A 21,868-nucleotide genomic window follows, 5' to 3' on the forward strand; every position below is an offset into this window, starting at 1 on the left:
CTTGTCCAATCAAATCAGAAGACTGGAACCATGTAATTTGTATGTTTTTTGTATAATTATTAAGCAAGACCAACAGCATGACTTCGAGTGACATTACTTTAGTGACGAGTTACTTACATTTTAGACACAATATTGCCAGTTACTTTGATTTTGCTTCACCAAAAAAACATTAGGTTTCCATACAACACGAACATAGCCGTTTTTGAATGAATCAAAGATTGAAGTGAATGATTCAATGGCTCACTCAGTCACTGGTTTCATTCTCAAATGAACCGAACGAATTAATGACCTGTGATGCAACCAGCTGAGTCAGTGAATAATTCCCATCTCTAAAGCACAGCTTGTCCATGTGTCTTGTAACAAGAAAACAGACAATAGGAGTAAAGTAAACAGTGAAATGCCCCAGTGACTTTGGACTACTGGAAAACAGTTGGAGCGCTTGACAAAAAAGGAAATTATTAAAATATTGTGCCATTTTTATTTTGTGTAAAAATCACACAGCTGCTAGTTCATTCTGCAGAGACACATCCATGCAGTTAAACGTTTATGATCCCACAGCCATTATATGAGCAATTAAATAGAATATTTGCTGTTAGTCAGCAATTAATGCAAATTTACATACGAGATCAAAAGGTGTGTATCATACAATATACAACATACCCCTGATACAGTAAATCAGCCTGAACAGCGGGGAGAAAAGGCTCACCTTGATTTAACATGGGGGACACATTACTGTGAAAACCTGCACACCAGGAAGTAAGGCTTTAAGGATGAGTAAAAGAAAAAGACAGACATCAGTCAAAAACAATGAATGAATGAGAGACATGACGCAAATCTATGTAACAACACAAACGTCACACTAGTTCAGACGTTACAGATACAAATCAAGTGGTTCATCGTTAAGAGCCGTTTTATACAAAATGAGATTGTGAATGACATGCAAAAACAGTGACGAGAAAAGACAAATGAAAGCCGAAGGGGAGAAAGTGCAGTCATTGTTTCAGGTCTCACAATTATGTACTAATGATGTCACAGAGTTTATGATGCAGATGATGTACCGTATGAGGTACAGCCAACATTTGAGACTGAGAGAGGAACATCTGCCATCCCTGGGTGAAAGACTGTACAAGGTCGAACGGGTCGTTTTGTTATACCAAAACAGAGTGTGTTAAGAGAAGGAAATAAAGCAGCCTTTGATGCCATTCTTTTGTAACGGTTGTCCTCAAACTCTCTCTCATGCACATGAAACAAACACACACAATGTGCCGTCCATTGGTATGGCAAGGAAGAAAGATTAAAGGGTTAGTTCATCCGAAAATAATTCTGTCATTTGCTCCAAATTGTTCAATCCTGTACGAGTTTCCTTCATCCGTGTATCAAAAAAAGGGAATTTTCAACTCTTTTAAATATAATTAAAGTAAATGAGGGCTAACAAAGAAAAGCAGCATTAAAGTATCAGCTTATTTCACTTGTGCATTATATTTCAAAATCATTTCAGCCATAAAATAGATTTTACTTTAGGGACCGACTTAAGTCGTTATTTGTAATTCTCTTTGACGTTTTGTCATAAGAGAGGTAGAACTGTCCGATTTGTGAACAATTGATTCATTTAATTTTGTTTGAATCCTTTTCATGATTCAGTTGATCCAGATAAATAAATAAATAAATGAATGAATCGTTCACAAATTTGACTGATCCAGTTCATTAGTTCAACTCAATGATTCAGTCACTCCAGTTAACTAGAGCAGAAAATAAGCTTCTGTTCCTTGTAAAAAGCAATCATATAACTAAAAAAACATTTGAAATATAGCACACAAGTTTTTTGGACCACTTTCTTGGTGTTTCTTTTGTATTTGTAGAGCTTGACAGCCCTAGACCTCATTTACTTTCATCATTTGGAAAAAGATCAGCCAGGACATTCTTCAAATTTAAAAAAAAAAAAAAATGATACAGGTTTGCAATGACATTTTTGGATGAACTGTCCTTTTAACAAGTGCCTGTCAGAATCAGTTTACTGAAGCATACTTTTGAAATAACATGATCTCCCAAAAATCAGTTCTCTCCTTTTTAGGACCAGCGCATGGCCTCATATGATTGTCTGAGCACACACGGGTGCCCTAACATGGAAGAACATGACAAGCTGCCTCGAGACTCTGGAGAACAGGAGGGGAAGAGGCTCCTTCATGTTAACCAGAATTACAGCCTCTTGCCGGCCATGACATCAGGCTCTTGCCTCACACACTAAACATAACCTGCAATGTCTGTGGTATTACATATACAACCACTCATACTTTCTGTTTCATCAAAGTGCCATAACGGATAATAATCTTGGGCCCCATCCCTCTGAATGGCTGTGTGAGACAGAACGGTCTGGAGGAAGCAGCGATTTTGTCTCATCTCACACAGTCAGCAGAGGAGTGGAGACGGGTGAAATGGACATCCTGCCAGAGGATCCAACAGACCACAAAAAAAAGACAAAGAAAAAAAAAAGGGGTAATCATTCTTTCATTACACACATTCAATCTCAAGCACACGCACACTCCGGTTACAAATGCGAAAAAGGTCTAAGCTGTTCCAGTTGCACTTCAAGAGATATTCTTTCTTCTAGCAGGTCCTAAGAAGACAAAATTTGGGAAAGACGAATCGTCACACTTTTGAACAGTATGTTTTATAAAACTGGTGGTCACATTCAAAACACGTCTCACAATACCTTCAACTGTTGCTGTAATTCACTGTTGAGTCTGGCTAAAACTGTATTCGTTTCTTTGTTTCTTCTGATGGAAGCCTGGATTGCCTTTTTATCCTTACCGATAGACCTGTTTTTAAACAGAACATGCAAAGGAGGCTCACATTAGGATACAAGCAAACATTGTATCCAGAATTTTTTATTGTATTTTTTTTTATTAATTGTTGTGAAAATATTGCCACAATAAAAATAAAATATTCAGTTTTCTCTCCTGGTGGATTGACAGTTGAGCTCACCGTGGAATTGAGGGCTGGGTTGCTAGAACAGTGGCTATGACGTTAGACTTTTGGGGAAGGTCCTCCACATCTGGTCTGAGCTCATCTTCTGATTTCAGTCTTCGACGGACCGGTTTGGGAGGTGGGGCCAATGGAGTGGATACTTTGGCCTATGGATAACATACATTGAGGTATTATAACGCTGAAGTAATATGCGATATAAAGACTGGTTGGCAGAGACTGGCTTACAGAGTTGACAGTGGTTGCATTTCGTTCTTCTGCCTGAACATCGTTCTTTGCTGTTCTCATCGTCCCGGGAGCTTCTGCACATCTTTCTGCCTGCATTTATAAATATGCATAATATATAAACTACAGTTCAAAAGTCTGAAGTCAGTGAGATATTAGAATTTAATACTTTTATTCAGCAAGGATGCATTAAATGGATCAAAAGTGAAAAAAAAAAAAAAAAAGTCAAATAAATGCTGTTCTTTGATGAAATCCTGAAAAAAATATCACATTTTCCACAAAAAGAAAACACAAGATAGAAGAAAAGATAGAAGAAAACACAACTGCTTTCAATATTGATGATAATAAGAAATGTTTAACCAAATCAGCATATTAGAATGATTTCTGAAGGATCATGGGACACTAAAGTAGTGTTGTCAAAAGTACCGACTTCAGTACCAAGTCGGTACTGAAATTTAAGGTAACACTTTACTTGAAGGGGTGTACATAAGACTGACATGACACCTTCATAACCATGACATGACATATGTCATGAATATGAAGTAGGGTTTATGCATGTTTATGACAACTGTCATTAAGTGTCTTTCGCTCAATAATGACATTTTGAATGCAAATATGACATTGTTTAAGATGTCTTTGTTATGACACCTTGACATAAACCATAACATCATAACCTGTCAGTGTCTTTGTCATGACAACTTGACATTAAATTAAGTTAAACTGTCATGTGGTTGGTTTTGACATTGGCTGTCATAAGGCCATTATAACTGTGTCATGAATATTTTTCGTGACCTCAACTACAGTGGTACAAATTGAATTTGTCATTAAACAGTTATAATGGCTTCATGACAGCCAATGTCAAAACCAACCACCTGACAGTTTAATGTAATGTTAACCAATAAAGCTAAGTGGTTTCTTAAGTTTGATAATTAATCTGCTATGTCATGTTTATGACAGGTTGTGTTGTCTTAGTAATGTCAAGTTGTCATGACAAAGACACTGACAGGTTATGATGTATTGGTTTATGTCAAGGTGTCATAACAAAGACAACTCAAACAATGTCATATTTGCATTCAAAATGTCATAATTGAGCGAATGACACTTAATGACAGTTGTCACAAACATGCATAAAACTTCCTTCATATTCATAACATGTGTCATGTCATGATTATGAAGGTGTCATGTTAGTCTTATGCACACCCCTTCAAGTAAAGTGTTACCAAATTGGGTACGTGACGCTTTGAGCGCTGTTGAGCGGAATTGTAAACACCTTTGATTGGCCATTGTGTTCACGCGCTCATCGGATATGTCTGTGATTGGCTACAATGATCAACGCACGGGAGCGTTTGAGAGCACACGGAAGTGCTTGAAAGTTTTTTTTTAAAATGGGAGTGGGAGCTTTTGAAAGCACAAGCAGCCTTCTATCAGCGGACCAGTTCGCCGATAGACGCCTGCTTTCAAACGCTCCCGTGTGCGTGTAAGCGCTCGGTGAAGAGCGTCATTGATGTATATTTACAACATGTTTTTGAAGCGCTGATCATTGTAGCCAATCACAGACATATTTGATGAGCGCGTGAGCATAATTGGCAATCAGAGGTGTTTACGATTCCGCTCAACAGCGCTCAAAGCGTCACATTTTTTTAATTTCAGTACAGACTTGGTACCGAAGTCGGTACTTTTGACAACACTACACTGAAGACTGGAGTAATGATGCTGAAAATTCAGCTTTGCCATCAGAGGAATAAATTACATTTTAAAATAAAAAACAGGTACCGGTATTTTAAATTGTAACATTTCACAATATTACTGTTTAACTGTATTTTTGATCAAATGAATGCAGCCTTAGTGAGCATAAGAGACTTCTTTCAAAAACAATTTAAAAAAAAAAACATACTGACCTCAAACTTTTGAATGGTAGCGTATGTTTTTTTATAAGAAATGTATTGTTTACTTGTTTAATACATATTTTTTGCAAACAATTCATTTCTGCATGTTTTTTCTTCATAATCAGTCATTAACGTAACATATGGTTCCATTTGTACCTGTCCACTATCAGATGGGTTCTCTTCATCATCTTCCGGCTGGTCCACAGCAAAAGCCTTGAACTGGCTGAAGTCAGCAAAGTTGGGCTGTTCTGGCATCTGATGGGGTGACGTGCTGGTATGTGCTGGAAGACCATCTCCCTCTACTGACCGGTGACCATGTGGCACTGATGTCTGGGGATTTGAGAATTGGATATTGCATTACTCTTTTAAAGAAAGCGAAATAGATATCTAATTGTCTGAAAGCAGTTTATACAGCATTGCTAACCACTGGGCTGTACCTGTGTGGGCAGTGGTCTCGGAGGCACTGCGGGGGGGAAGGCCACTACACCTTGCTGCTGCGAACCTGCTGGAGAAGTTATTACAAAAGACAACTTCAGCTTTTACTAACCGTACTCCAAAAAACAGGAAGCTATGAGTTACTTATTAACTGTTTGTGTGCATGTATACCTGCAGGGACAGCAGCAAAATTTCGGTTCATGTCTAGAGAGGAGGACCGTGAGTGAGAGGCGTGGGGGCGGGGCGGAGGTGGGGGCGGAGCCACAACCTTCAGTCCTTCCGGAGAGGTGCCAGAGTGAGACCTGTAAAAGTAAAAAGTAAAGTAAAAGTAAGTAAATTAGCTGTTAGTACTTTTTTGGCTGGCAAAACTCACATCTAAAGCACTAAATCATTTCCTGATCTAATCCATGTTAAGCCATGACAACACAAACACTAAGATGAACACAGATCAAAGTGAGTCTGAATTTGGTGCCACAACAAGAAGTAAAGTACCTTTGTCTGTTCACAGCACTGGAAATGGGCTCTTGATCAGATGTAAATGAATCTGAGCTGCTATAGCCATCTCCTGTAGAAAGTAAGGGTAATGGTTTCGAATGAACTACATAAGAAGATCAGCCAATTACATGCTTGAATAGTCCAGATGTACTTACCAACAGAGGTACCAGGAAACTTTATAGATGCTGCTAGCTTGGTCTCGTCAGAAAGTTCTGGTGGTTTCGCCATTAACGGACTAGTTGGATGTGTGTGATCTGTTAAAACAAGAGTAAATAATTAAATTAGTCTAATAACCAAATTATTACAGATTTCCATTTTGTGACTACCATACAGTTCAAATTTTGTGTTAAGAAAGATTGTTTTTAAAGCAACACTTTACAACGTTTCATTAGTTAACTACATTATTTAACGAACTTATATGAACTGAACTTCTACAGCATTTATCAATATTTGTTCATTTCAACATACATGCACTGCGAATTAATATGAACAAAGCTGTATTTTTATTAACTAACGTTAACAAAGATGAACAAATACAGTAACAAATGTATATGGTTAGTTCATGCTAGTTAATACATTACAATAAGGTTTAATTTGGTAACATTAGTTAGTGTTACCGCAATTAAATTTATTCAGCAAGGACACAAAAGTGATTTTAATGTATTTTTATTTCTAAAAATGTGTCACGGTTTTAAAAACAATTATTAAGAAGCACAACCGTTTTGTGCTAATTCATACATTGATTATTGCGGAAGAAAGAATGCTTTAAGAGATTTCTAGACTGCAAATTACAAATTCCATTAAACAACTATAATAATTAATAATTAATTATTATTATAATAATAAATAATAATTCATTACATTTATATAGCGCTTTTCTCTGCACTCAAAGCGCTTTACATAGAAGGGGGAATCTCCTCAACCACCACCAATGTGGCAGAACGCCCACCACACACCAGCTTACTGGTTGAGAGAAGACAGAGTGATGAAGCCAATTGGTATATATATATATATATGGGGATGATTAGGAGGCCATGATGGACAGAGGCCACTGGGCAAATTTGGCTTTTTTGTGACCAGAGAGAGTCAGGACCTCGGTTTAATATCTCATCCGAAGGATGGTGCTCTTTGACAGTATAGTGTCCCATTCACTTTAGACACATTTCATTATGTATTTCCTGATTGTATTCTCAAATCAGGATTTAAAAACGAATTGGTTCTGAGCAACAACGCTGGGCTATTTTTCCATTCCAATTCCAGAGTTAAAAGTTACCGGTTACAACAAAATATAAAATACTGCTTTATTTATTCCGAAACAGAAGTCATTTAAAATGTTATTTCTACATTTTAATTTTAATTTGATAAGTCAACAGTAAATGTACAACGTTCCCAAAATTATTTAATGGGACTGCCAACACTGGAAACTCTGAAAGCATGACTGCATTTGACAGAAGAGCAGCAGATATGATCAAGGAACTGTATTTCCTCAAATATATTAGATATAATTAAAGTGAATATATAAATAATTTTATTTACAAATGTCATGTTTGTGATTTGTTTTATTCATAGACTATTTAAATTAGTACATATTCAGAAACAAGTGCAGTTATATAGCCTACATCAGGTACCATTTTATTTTTTTCTGTTTAACTTTTCTTAGACTCCAGGTCGAAATAAAAGGACAGCTACTTAATGTTCTTTTTAAAATGAGAGAACTCACAGCTTATTCTGAATTTTTACAGAATTACTTTTTTTTCCATCTGCAGAACAAAATGAATAGCCTAAAAACAATTAACTTGCAATGTAAACTTATGTTTCTTTTGTATTATTTCATAAGTCGTTGTTGACAAAATTAAAAAAAATTGTTAGGGGATGCATCTCCACAGCATAGTTGCCGGCGTCAGTCACAAATATTAAACGTTTAATAAAATCTTTGTGACAACAGCTGGTTCTTAAATTCTAAGACTAGAATTTTTAGACTGCACACTACATGATTTAAACACCGACTGAGCGCAACTGGAACAAACTCTATCAGTTTGAGCATAATCAAAGTCGTAACAACCAAATTACATTCATAATCAGCCTGACAGTTGTGTAGTGGATGGTTGCTAGGACGTTGCCGAGGTGTTCTGGTGTTTTAGTGTGTTTTTATGTGGTTTCTAAGTGGTTGCTTGTTAAGGTCAAAAAAGCCCTATCCTAAGTCTCTGTGATATAGAAAATATGGCTTTTGGTTCTTTCTTCAATGCAGGTCAATGAGATTTTTTAATCCGCTAGGTGAAAATTCATTCTAAACGTCTAACCAAAAGTATGAGCAATAGAAATAGTGATTAAGATAAGAGAATACACCAAAAATAATTGAGAACAAAACATAAACATTTTACGTAATAAGTGCCTATGGAATTTGCATTGTAAAAGCACATTAATGGACGCACCACTTCCAGTTCTCTTGAGCTCCATCTCTTGCATGTGGATCTTGCTGGGTGTCATACGAATGGGCACAGGGTGGACTATTGCTGTATCCTAAAAAGAAACAAGCACAACTGCTGCTGTCGTAAAACTACAATTTTGTTCCATTCAACTTCATGAAGATTTGTCATCTCAGTCGTAAAGAACAACGGATAGTTAAGAACGTGACGCTGAGTAACTAAATCATTGTATCACATCAAAAGACTTCAAGAACAACACCCTCAAAGGACAGCCAGCCAGAGTCATCACTTGGATTACATGATACAGTATGAAAGAAAGAGCATGAAAGAATTATCTGTAAGCTCAGCAAGCAAAAACAAAACAAAAAAAACGAATAATTTGATGATGGCACTGTGGCTTTGAATTTATCCTGAGGACATGCGCTCTCAGAGAGAATTTACAGAGTACTGGGTTAATGAATATCATTAATCATGAAAGAGCACTGAGTGATTGACTTACAGGGTCAGCTGGTGCAATGTTAGAATCAAATTGGGTCAGAGTTTGTGAGCTTGAGGAGCGTTCGCTAAAAGTCTCCCACTGCTGGAGAGACAGAGCAGAAACATGTCAGCAAGGTGGAGCCACTCCACTCCTCACACAAGCAAACCGAGACCATAATACAACAACAGTGTGCCCTCTGACTGTTAGAAGAAACCCGTGATTTGTCTTGCATTGTACTGTAGCATATTCTCTGGTGTCAACAAAGGAACAATTAAACAATTGTTCCTCTGTTGACCCCAGAGAATATGCTACATCTTAATGGCCTTACAGGCTGGGAGGGAGAATGTCACATTCTATTTCCTTATTACAATGATCAGTTTGGTAGAGAAAGGTAGCCGTCATCAAAAGAGAACCCCCAATAATTATATCCAGTAGATCAAAACATTACTGACCTGATTAAAGGTGAAGTGTGTAATTTCCACGGCACTTGCGTTTTCAAATGGAATTGCAAAACAAATTACTATCCAAACAGGCTTTCTGAACACTCTTCCCGTCTGGCATTGGTCGGCGAAACAGATAGTCATGCCCTAAACTTCACTGCCACTGATACTGCTGTGTAAGACCAGTCGGGATGCTCAAACAAATATTTTGAAAGCCCCACAGAGCCACAGTTTTACACTTTCTTTTAGAAATCAACCTATAAATCTCTTAACAGTTATTATAATATCTCAATAAAATCACACACTTCACCTTCAAAAAGAACTGAAAGATGGCATAAAATCAAAACAGACCCTATTTACTATTTTCTTAAAGAGATAGGTGACCCAAAAATGAAAATTCTGTCATCATTTACTTACCCTCAAGTTGATATAAACCTGTATGAATTTCTTCTGCTGAACAGAAAAGATGATATTTTGAAGAATGTCAGTAATCAGTTTATGGTCCCCATTGATGTCCATAGTATTATTATTTTTTCATACAATGGAAGTCAATGGGGTCCATCAATTGTTTGGTTACCCATATTCTTCAAAATATCTTCTTTTGTGTTCAGAAGAAGAAAGAAACTCATACAGGTTTGGAACAACTTGAGGGTGAGTAAATGATGGCAGAATTTTCATTTTTGGGTGGAGTATCCCTTTAAACGCCCCGAGTTCTGTTGTGCGATGTTTAACGGTTATTCTAGTACTTCTCATATTTATGACTTTTTATATCATAATTATGATGCAGTATCTCAAAATTTCACTTTTTTATGTCAATTATTTACCAAAGCATGTTTTTTTTTATATGGGCTTTCATAGAATTTGGTTTCTTTTCATCATTTTCAATCAAAATGTAATAACCTACTCTACTTTCATAACAGCTTTATGCTGACCTAAACCTTGACATAACCTTGAAAAATAATGGCAACCACAAAATGATAGCCCATTGTCTTGGTTTAAAGTGCCCCCAATCCAATCAAATTCTGCCATTGTTTACCACTGAATATTTTGTTTTACTTGGAAATGTTTCACATTACGGAGTATTCTAGGAGGTTTATCTAAAACTAAAAAGATTTATTTTAAAAATGTGACTTCAGGTCAGCAGTTTTGACTACAAGGACAACACATTCACAAGCATTAACTGTCACGACAATTCTCATGTGAGTGTTACATGTGATGAGATGAAAGTGTGCTTCACTAGCACCTCTTTCTTCCAAGCAGAAGTGTATTAGTTTTATTTTCCCCATAAAGACAAATGCAGATAGAAATACAAATATAAGTGACAGAGGTAAGGTACTCCACAGTCCAAACCTCATTGTTCTGGTTGAGCTCAGGCCAGTTCTGGTTCAGGGAAGGCATAGAAGGAGACTTATTTGGAGTGACTTCCACAGGGGAAGCAGAGAAGCTAACCTCAGCAGCAGGTTCTGGAACTCCTGTAACATACATACAGACAATAAAAACTTTATGCAGACACCTGATAGTCATTCAGCATCATTATAGAATAAGCAGAACAATAATTTGCATCTAAAATGGCAAACTTCACAAGGACTCTCGGGGGTCCCAAGGGCACATTATATGCTCCATTTTAATATGCGAACCTGTTGATAAGATACAGGCTCACATCCTGTGAAGCTGTTATTGGAATAAGAAGCAAGTTTGTTCTCTATCCACAATGAAAGTAAAATGCCGGGAAGTGACAAAAACATATTTTTGGTTTAATATGCAGATTTTGGACCAATTACATTAGACTTAATTAAAAATCACTTTAAACTGTGTCTATGTAAAAGAAAGTAAAAAAGAGAGTATATGACAACACACACAACAACTGAACATTCAACTAAAAGGTTTGTGAAATGTTTTAGAAAGAAGTCTCTTATGCCCACTTAAGCTGCATTTATTTATTTACAGGAAAACCAATAATATGGGAAAATATTATAAAATTAACTGTTTTATATATTTATTTGATATTTTAAAATATAATTGATTCCTGTGAGGACAAAGCTTTACAGCAGCCATTAAACTCATAGTCAGTTAAAATCATAGTCTGATTTCTGATAATCTAATATGCTGATTTAGTGTTCAAGTAACATTTCTTATTATCATCAATGTTGAAAACAGTTGTGCTGTTTAATGTTTTTGTGGAAACCGTGATTTTTTTTTAAATGAATAACAAGATCAAAAGAACAGCATTTTTTTTAAATATAATTTCTTTGTAAAGTCTTTACTGTCACTTTGAATAAATTTAACATACCCATGCTTTAAAAAAAAAAAAAATCAGTGAAATGTTATGAAATAAGGGCTCCATATAGCCCGATTTGAAGCAGAGGCTTTTCTGCTTACCTGCTGAGTCATCCAAGTCAATAAGCTTTGGCATTAGGCTCTCGGGGAGCTTTTCAGGAAGGTCATAACCATTTTTCCTTGCGACTACAAGATGAAATGCAGCACAAAACTCATCCAGGGTCAGTGCACCATCTTTATCAAAATCTGATAGCTCCCTGCAAGGTAAAGCAGGTCAGTCAGTCAATACAGATAAGATGAATATTTTAAAGTACAAAGAAGCAGATGACAGGGACAACTTCCTTTTTCAAAGACAGGACATTAACAAATCGAATGCAAATCGGCTATGAATATCGACATATGACGTTTTCAAGTAGGCTAATGTCCTTGGATACACATCTGCTTAAAAGGATAGTTCACCCAAAAATTATTCACTCACATCATTTACTCACACTCATGTTGTTTCAAACCTGTATGAGTTTCTTTCTTCTGTTGAACACAAAAGAAGATATTTTAAACAATGTTGGTAATCAAATAGTTGATGGTAGCAACTATCGAAAGTCAATGGCTACCATTAACTGTCTAGTTACCAAAATTCATCAAAATATCTTCTTTTGTGTTCAACAGAAGAAAGAAACTCATACAGGTTTGAAACAACATGAGGGTGAGTGATGACACACTTATTGGGTGAACTATCCCTTTAAGGCAATCTACACCATTATAATCTACACTACACCAAAATAAACAAAGAGAGACAATGTAACCCTTCAATGTAAAACTACTTACCAAATGTGAGACAGTTCTAGAATAGGCAGTTTCGACTTCGTAAAGAATTCCTTCGCGGCAGAGCCTGAACAACAGAGGACGGATTCATTTTAGGTTGGTAAATTTAGTAGATAGGCAGTTACTGTTCAAAATGACGTCTTAATTACCAGGGATTAAACCAGTGAGATCTGCCTGAATGGTCTTAAACTGGTTTATGTAATACTGTCTTTGCTCATCTGTGATTTTCCAGGGGTCATCGTAACCACTGGTCTGCCTTTGGATTTCATTTGTGATCATTGCAGACATCACAGTCCTTACTGTTGTGCTCTCCGGCTGGAAAAGAAGAGGGAAAAATAAGATTTAGATTTTGTAATATACTCGTATATGTTTAAAAGTTTGGGGTTGGTCAGATTTTTTTAAACAGTATAAACAACTGCTCAGCTACCACCTTTTTTAAATTCCTTGTATTACTGGTAATTCGCTGGACATGCATCCAATTGGGCTTTGGCAAATATTTAATATAGTCTACTTTTGTGCTGCCGTTCACACAAAATTAAACATCTGTTCTGCCACAGAATCCTTGGTTCCAGCAGGCTATTGGTGACAGACTTCATTGTATACATAACAAATGTATACATGGAGGCCTGCACTCTATTACCTGAGCTGAGGGGGGATGCATTGGAAGTGTGCTGGAGGGAGGGGTGTCTGTAAAGCTGACCCAAGTTTCTTGGACAGGAGGGGGTGAATGGGCGGACCACATCCCGTCACCTGTTACTGGTCCTTAAACAAGACACAGATCAGGGAAAGATAAAGAATGAATAGTTAAAAAAAAAGATTGGACTGAATCAATTAAAACAAATTATACATCAACATTTAGTAAGAATCTAGTACATCATGTGACCTTTAATATTAAACACCCACCATTATAACAAACTGATCTCTAAGTTATATTTGCCTAGGACTTGCTCAGGTACACAGAAATAAGAGCAATACTTTATAATAACTTTTATTAATAGATAATTACCACATCAATATTAAATATTATATTACAATATTTACATAAATCTATAATATAATTTTTTAATGTTGGCAAGGAAGGTTATTCTGTTTCCAAAATAATAAATTATGCCATTATTAAACAGAATACCTGGCTGTGCTTCTCTAAAAAGTGGCCAAACAACTCCTGGCACTGAGGGCTGTCTGTCCACGTTTCCACCGCTGGCCTGGCGTTTGTGCTTCCTCCAGGTATGGGGTGAAGTGGGAGGCGACTGGTGCGGAGACACTACAGGAGATGTGGTGTCCGGCTGGAGCCAGAGATCAACAAAATTAATTACTTAGTAATTCTTTTGGCCAAACAGATGGCCTCAGAACAGAAGATACATGGTGGAGCTAACAAGTAGTCATTTAACAGATCTGAGACAGGACATACAGTACAGGACTAGAAACTCCATGAAGCAGCCAGGAGTTAATTGCCATGGCACAGTTCAATGATCCTTTGTGGGGTTCAAACTTGCAACTCTTCATCTCTTAAAACTTCCTGTTTTATCTTGTGCCATTTTTTGCTTTCAGCATCAAAGACTACATTCATGACAAAAAAATAAATAAAATACAACAATAATAATAAAAAAATACAAACAAAAAAAAACTTTTTCTATTTAAATAATTTTTGTTTTCACAATTGGCTATACAAAGTTTATTACTGCAGCAAAAACAAATACATTATTCAACACACCTGCTTATTTAACTACAATGTTTTAAGTTAAATGCTAATATAAGTTAAATAATAATATTAGATATTTTAAAAAAATTTTTTTTAAATAATGGCATCTGGCCTTATACTTATAGCCCCATTTTAATAGACCCCAAATTAATAGACATTGTTTTAGTTTTCAAGTAAACGAACAGTCAATATGGTTGTCCTATTAATATTAACAACATAAGACAATGACAGATCTAGCTGACTACATACACTCCGAAAGGCCTAAAGAACAGATTTTTCTTCTTCATATTTTGACATATTTAATGATAGTACGTGGGATATATGCTGTAGTACCTGAGGATCAACAGTGGGCACACAGGGCTGAATCATCTCGTGCGCTGACACTTTTTTGGCTTGCACTCGGACTGGAGGTCTGGGGAAGTAGTGCCCCTGATTCTCTGCGTCTGCGAACATGACCGCGTGCCTCGTCTCCTGCTCGTTCTTGCCCATCACAAAGCGAGGGAGGGGCAGATCCCTGACTGCAAACACAACTCCACATTAGACTTCTACACACAGAGCCAGATTTAATATTCAGCTACTGTCAGCACTACTAAACTGATGTTTTTTTTTGAGGTCGAAAGTTTTCATTACTAACTTTAAAATCAATGGAACAGAAATCAATAGAAAACAAGTTTATCCCAAGCATATCTAAACTCCAGGGCATTGTCAGCAATTTCCTGTTGACTGTGACTTTGTGTTCTTGCAGTATCTTCAAGGCTATGAGTCGGGTCTTATTTCCTGCTTATTTATACCACTGTCAGTTTCTCATTCTTTTACAAGGTCTTGTGTCTAACCTTCCAAAATTCATGTAGAACGTTTGCACAGGGCTTCCTGTTTGGGACTGTTTTTTTATATATACATATATATATATATATATATATATAAGTGCTGTCAAACGATTAAAATATTTAATCGCGATTAATCGCATTAATGTCATAGTTAACTCACGATTAATCGCAATTAATCACACATTTTTATCTATTCTAAATGTCTCTTGATTTCTTTTTGCCCCATTATTTTTTCTCATTTTAATGCTCTTATCAACATGGAAAAGTGGATCGGCTTGCTTTGTGCAAATGTTTTTTATTGAAAACAACATTGGCATATACTGTGTTCAATTTCACACTAACATTCTCACTTGGAGCAAATAATCTCTCACACAATGTAACACTGTCCATCAATAAAAGGGTGAAAGAAATACTGACGAGGTCCTGATATTGACGAGGGGGCAGAGAATTCGCATCAGCTGTGTGTGTGCGCTTGGCCATCAAGTGGTATTTCAGACTGGACACGCTGCGATCGCGATGATGATAGCTCAGTTCACAACAACAAAACACACAGATCACTTTGGTCTTGTAAACTTTCCATTCAGAATCTTATTGGCATCCATTTCGGTGTCTCGCGCTCGTCATCCACTCAAAACGTAACGTTAACCAACTATTTGGCCGGCAAGCAAGCCCAATCAAGTATGTGTGGCGTCGTTCCTGTTGTTTTGTTTCCGGTCTAGCTAGATCCGCTTGCGCTTTGGTCGACGAAGCAACAAAACGTCCTCGCGCGGCGCAAGCCATTGAAATGAATGGATTTCATAGCGCAGCGCCGCGCATGCCGCGTCCTGTTGCAAAAGCATGTGAAAAAAAAACTACAAAGTTTGCTAGGCCAAAAAGACCGTTAATCGCGCGATAAAAAAATTAACGCCGTTAAAATGGGTTTGCATTAACGCCGTTAATAACGCGTTTAACTGACAGCTCTAATATATATATATATATATATATATATATATACACATATACATATATATATATATGAATATGAGAGAGAGAGAGAGAGAGAGAGAGAGAGAGAGAGAGAGAGAGAGAGAGAGAGAGAGAGAGAGAGAGAGAGAGAGATGTAACGGTTCTCTGTAAAAGAAATTTAACTATACCGTTCTCCGCGGATGACTTTATTCAACAATCTCTTCTCTTCCATGTCATTCTGCTAAGCTGTTGACATAGTGTAACAGCGCAGCGCTTCTGGGTTGTACGTCAGAACGTAGAATAGTGAGCCTACGTTCTGACGTACAACCCAAAAGCGCTGCGCACTCAGAGGCCCACACAGAAGAAAATGAATAGTTGAATAAAGTCGTTATTTTAGTTTTTTTTGCGCACAAAAAGTATTCTCGTCGCTTGATAAACTTAAGGTTGAGCCACTGTAGTCACTTGGACTATTTTAACGATGTCTTTACTAACTTTTCTGGGCCGGCAGATATCAATCACCTGGCAGCCTATGAAGGAGTGAGCCAGCTCTCAGATTTAATCAAAAATATCTTTATTTGTGTAACTCAGCGAATATATAAAAAACAAATATTCTCAGTTTATGTAATCTGTATGAAAAGAGAGATGTCAGTCCTTCTCATTTCAGCTCATTATAGCTCATTAAGTGCTAATGTGACCACACCCACAGAGAGTGCGCACTATTCAAACGCAAATAATCTGAGGCAAGATGCAAACATGTCAACGCCCACATCAACTCGATAAAACACATCAAGTTTAATCAGACTCTTTACGACGCTGTGAGGAATAATACTATCGTAATAATAATCCTGGAAAATTTACCTCAGAAGTGCCGGTTTAGTTTTGAGGAGCAACGGATCCAGCTGAGGTGGAATAGTAAGTTCTTTATTCTTAAGTACTTTGTTCTAATCGCGATATGCAATAGTGTCTGTAAACCGCAAAAAGACTGTTTAAATATGAACCGCATGTCTGTGTGTTAATGAATGAACGGCACAGATGCGTGCTGTTGTTTACTACAGAACAGCTTGCATGTGTGCCGTATAAGCAACGTATTAAACTGCAAATTAACATTTATATGCTAATATATAATAAAAACGATATGTTACAGACGAATTATGAATGTTTAGACAAGATTTCGTTGATTAGTTTTGGATAGATTATAAAGTTTTACTGTAAAAAAGGCTACAGTCACATCAAATAAGCTTTTGTTCGCCAATTTCTGCTCATGTTAAATATATAGTATGGGATGTTTCGTCAAAAAATAAAGTATATTGAATTATCAACTAAGATGTTTTTATAGTGTTTGTTCCAATATTCAAACTAATGAATCCTTAACTTTGAAATAGGCTACGTATGATAAAATGCATAATTTTTACAAAGAAAGTTTACACTTGAAATATTGTTAAAAGTGTAATTGTTGTTGATTTACATGTGAAATCTTTTTAATAAAATAGCAAAAAATATATTTACAAGGTAGATGTAAGCAACATCGTAATAGGTCAATATAAGCCTTCTCATTAAATTATTTATTATTGTTTTTTATTAGTGACACATTTTGGGAGAGGATATATTCCAAAACTTTCTGAAAATACAGTATGAGAATTAACTGCATAGTTACTAGAAATGTTTACCTTGGATATTATACAATTTGCATGCATACAAAATAAGTCCTCACATTCTTTCTTGTGGTACCCAGTGACACACCTGAATGAAAGGATCATTATGCAGCTCATTATGCGGGTCATTGTCTTCTCAGGTGTGAATCAGAGCATTATTTTGATGATATTGTTTTATGTTTTATTGTTTTAATGATTAGGCAGGATGATTTTCAGATCATTTTGAAGCAAAAACTCTAGGTGACAACATCCATTAGTCAAAAGTCTTGTGGACACATATTTAGTATGTGTTTTGAGGCCTTATTTCAGAAACTTTAATTTTTAGTTTTTTCAATAACCATGCATAAACATTCTCTCAAAAATATAAACATGTACATACATGTTTCTCACATATTATGGTAGCCCTGTTTGTGCTAAATAGAGAGCAATTACACCTTTGCCATTAATATGTTTATAAGCAACTGAAAAAAGCACAAATGTCACTGTCAAAACATCTCAAGGACCCCAAAAACACCTTAGACCCCAAAGGGTTAATCAAACAACATAAGACAAGGAAATCCTTCACTGCTCTTGACTAAAGCTTTTGTAACTTTAATAATAATGATTAATTTTCATTCACTGAAGATTATATGCAGTTATTCATTTACATGTGATTACTTTATTCAATTTCTGTACCTGAAGACTACTGTTAGATATCTGAAAAACTTAAAAAGCAGAGTTTATTTTATTTGTATCTTTGCTCTATTGTATTTATTTTATTTATTTGTGCTGTTGCTTGTAGTTTGATTATTTGTTTGATGACTATTTTTACAGTCAGTTTTTTCCCTGAACATAGCACATACTGAACCCTAACGAAACCGTGACCCTAAAACAGTGATAAAAACTAAACCATAAGCAATTTGAACAGTTACACCCCTAATAGAGAGAGAGAACCACCATGATAGACAACAAACAAACTGGAACATTTGCATTTGGCTTAAAGGCACAAACAGTTCACAGAAATATACAAATGCAACAGAAAGGAAGTATTTTTTATCCTCTAGACTAATTCTTGTTATGTAATGGGGCAGCAAATGTCACATTAGATTCATCTGCAAAAAGAGTGTCTGCAATATTACACGGATGCGATAACTTCACATTAAAATAGTATTTTGATTTGGTGCATACAGTACACACAAGCAAAAATAGCTATAAATAAGGTTTGTTGCTACTCACCACTGTTCAGGGTCTCCACACGCAGGGGCATTCCAGACTGGGCCAGTGCAATGAGCTTCAGTGCAATGTAGAACTGACTCCGACCGAAATGACCAAGACGTGTGGCCCCACAAAGTTCAGTAATCTAAGACAATGGAAACAAAACTTTCAATGAGATAAACTGACCGTAACATCTACAAAAAAAAGGTGAACGTAAAATAACATGACCAGAGGTGAATATAAGTTAATGAAGTAGGCCTAAATGCACATAAAAATACAATATACAGCAAAGGACTAAAAATAACTAGCTAAATAACTTTAATATTTGAATGACTCCAGTTACTCCAGTCTTCAGTGTCACATGATCCTTCAAAAATCATTCTAATACACTGCTTTGGAGCTCAAGAAAAAAAAAAAGTATTATCAGTGTTGAAACAGTGGTTCTGCTTATATATGTGGAAACTGTAATACACTCAGGAGTCTTTGAAGAATAGAAAGTTTAAAGAACAGTAGTTGTTTGAAATAAAAATATGTTGTAACATTATAAATGTACTTGCTGTGTTTTGATCAATTTAATTCATTCTTGATGAATAACAGTATTAATTAGTTCTTTAAAATAAAAAAATATATTACTGACCACAGGCCAGGCATAAAATGAAACACTTAAATGTATACATATGTAACAAGGGGAGGGGTCTCTGCTCTCCATCTCTCTATCCACCAAGGGTCCCTAAAATTAAAGAACAGTATGGCCAAACATTCACCAATATAATAGCAGCCTACCTAATACAACTCACTTAAAACAAAAAACTAAAATATTTAATACACATTACTGTGCCTACTTGACTGATTAACAGTTTTCAATCTTAAATGCTAAATATTGATAAATTAATGAAACCTGAGAAATCAGAGGAAAACATATAACAAAACGCTAATATCTCACAAGTAAACCTTCAATGAAATGCCCTTCTGTCAATTACTTTAGTATTACAGATCAATAAATCTGTTGCTCAGACAACAATAACAATATAACAACATGTAATTTTCACTAGCAACTCATGGACACACCCCTTCACGAAACTTTGGCCAAAGATCTAGAAGCAACTAAACTAAGAAGACCACAAGTTTTTGAAATCTTCATGCTCTAACAATACCCTACCAACAGATGAGTGTTTGTTAGCTAATAAGCACCAAGTGATGAAACAAAAACATCTCTATGACATTTCAAGAACCATCAACCATGTAAGGGGTCTCCCAAAAGAAGCTTGACAGTATAAAACTGCTAGAGTTTTAATGCATATTATCGACAAGTTATGGACCAGCTGTAATACAGTTAATAAGTTTAAGTGATGTCTAAATCCCTAAATAAAATATCACACATTATGCATAACAACACCAAACCTTCTTGTTTGTTATTAATACTATCAAGTGAGAAAAACACATTTCAAGAGTCATCAACCTAATGGATTTCCTGACATAAGCAGAAAAATACAATTTATGCTCATATTTAAGAGGAAGCAGGCACAACTAATAAGTCTACAGACTTGCACAACAGGAAACAACGTTTAACACTACAAGATGCATCACCAATTCATCTGTGCAACTCGTCAACAATGAGATTGATTCATCATTCCGGTCTAAATACTCTTGACATCGCCCATATGAGCCATTAGAGTCCTTGCCATGTCTGAGACGATGAACTCAAGTCATCAATTCGATTTACTTACGTGTATAAGCATAACAACACATATCTGCTGACTAATACACACATATCTGAATTAGATGCATACTCTACCTGAAGCACCACTTCGTTTGAGAGCTGGGCCGCCCGGAAGAGGTCGAGAACTTTGCCATTGGAAGCCACTTTCTTGGTGTTATCGACATCACAGGAGAGGAAGAGTTCAGAGTAATATTTCTGCTCGACATCGCTCAGTGTTAAACTCTCCATCGTGGCATCAAACCCGCAGCTGGTGGCTTCACCTTATCAGGCCAGCGTCTTGCCTTTCGGTTTATGAGCAAGACAAAAAAACTAGCAAAACACAAGTAAGATCCTTCTATGAATTGGACGGACACGAAAAATTATGCTTTGGGGTGCTTGTTGTTTTTATGTACCGTTAGTCGCTGTCTTTGCTCTTGTCTTTTGGCCCTCGCAAAGTCAACCAAACTAATAGAGCCTGGGACGTTAGAATTCAGCGGTAACAACGTCGAGACTTGGTTCCGCTGTTGCGCTGGCTCTTTAAGAGCTGGATATGGCCGTCGGTGGAACAGTGGAGCTCGTGTAGCCGCGGAGTGATGTTAGGAATAAAGTTTCGGGCTCTTCGGACTGCTTCCCTCTGCAGACAGCGCCGCCATTCCTGGACCCCGTGACGTCATGGCCCAGGCGCGGAGGACCCGGATGGAGTGTGGCGTCATAGATGTGCCGTCAGCTATCGTGTTTCAAAAATCTGCTGCTTCATATCAAAAAGCAAATTCGGCTAACCTAAACCATGTTTTAATGTTTTACAACTGTTTTGTTTACTTATTTTGTTTCTTAAATATATTGGGAATAAGTATAATGAAATCCTGTATTGCAAAGTATTGCAAGTTATTTATTACTGTGATTTAATTAGGCTAATAACATTTTTAACTATTATATCTTAAATTGAGACAAAATGTATTATTGTATGGTACTGTATTAAATCTGTAGGGGTGTATAAATATATTAGGCTACCTTACGTTTGTTGTTATTTTTCTGTAGCAGATTTTAGAAATGTGTATAGTACTTTTAAAAGAATTTTGCTTACAGACGAAGATATACTTGATAACATTTAGCATGACATGCATTATGTGTATATATAAATATATATCTCGATCAACTGACTTTAAATAAACTGCTCAGTCAGCAGCGCGATATCCTACAAGTAGCAACATCTGTCGCACAGTGGGATGGGGCTATCGGAGATAAAAAAAAATATATATAGGCCTACAGTAGGAGGGGTTATGTCATGGTGTGAGAAGAGTGTGGGAGGGGTAAGTGTTGTAATAGGAGGGGCTAATGATACAATGGGTTGTTCAGAGTAGGAGGGGTTAGCGGTGGGGGGGT

At 36.4% G+C, this 21,868-nt stretch overlaps 1 protein-coding gene across 5 annotated transcripts; it reads right to left on the reverse strand.

Annotated features, from left to right (window-relative positions):
• Positions 1 to 451: 451 nt before the first annotated feature.
• Positions 452 to 21,209, reverse strand: reps1 (RALBP1 associated Eps domain containing 1). Of its 5 annotated transcripts, none has more exons than XM_056269150.1 (20): positions 20,582 to 21,209; positions 18,808 to 18,931; positions 14,502 to 14,686; positions 13,596 to 13,752; positions 13,107 to 13,228; positions 12,616 to 12,781; positions 12,470 to 12,533; positions 11,747 to 11,901; positions 10,718 to 10,839; positions 8,949 to 9,026; positions 8,456 to 8,543; positions 6,179 to 6,277; positions 6,021 to 6,093; positions 5,700 to 5,830; positions 5,531 to 5,598; positions 5,250 to 5,423; positions 3,211 to 3,300; positions 2,983 to 3,131; positions 2,711 to 2,816; positions 452 to 2,614 (listed from the first exon to the last, which is right to left on the reverse strand). In XM_056269150.1, the coding sequence occupies exons 1-20, from the start codon at positions 20,732 to 20,734 to the stop codon at positions 2,546 to 2,548; spliced, it is 2,373 nt and encodes a 790-aa protein (XP_056125125.1). In that variant the 5' UTR covers positions 20,735 to 21,209; the 3' UTR covers positions 452 to 2,545. The 5 variants fall into 5 exon arrangements, with proteins under 5 accessions (XP_056125125.1, XP_056125124.1, XP_056125123.1 ...); XM_056269149.1 differs by having other exon boundaries at positions 5,531 to 5,595; positions 8,949 to 9,029; positions 20,582 to 21,207; XM_056269148.1 differs by having other exon boundaries at positions 8,949 to 9,029; positions 20,582 to 21,206.
• Between the last annotated feature and the right edge of the window lie 659 nt (positions 21,210 to 21,868).

This window comes from Rhinichthys klamathensis, unplaced genomic scaffold (assembly GCF_029890125.1).
Source record: "Rhinichthys klamathensis goyatoka isolate OS25496 unplaced genomic scaffold, OSU_Roscu_1.1 h1tg000281l_1, whole genome shotgun sequence".
In the NCBI taxonomy this organism is placed as follows: Eukaryota; Metazoa; Chordata; class Actinopteri; order Cypriniformes; family Leuciscidae; genus Rhinichthys; species Rhinichthys klamathensis.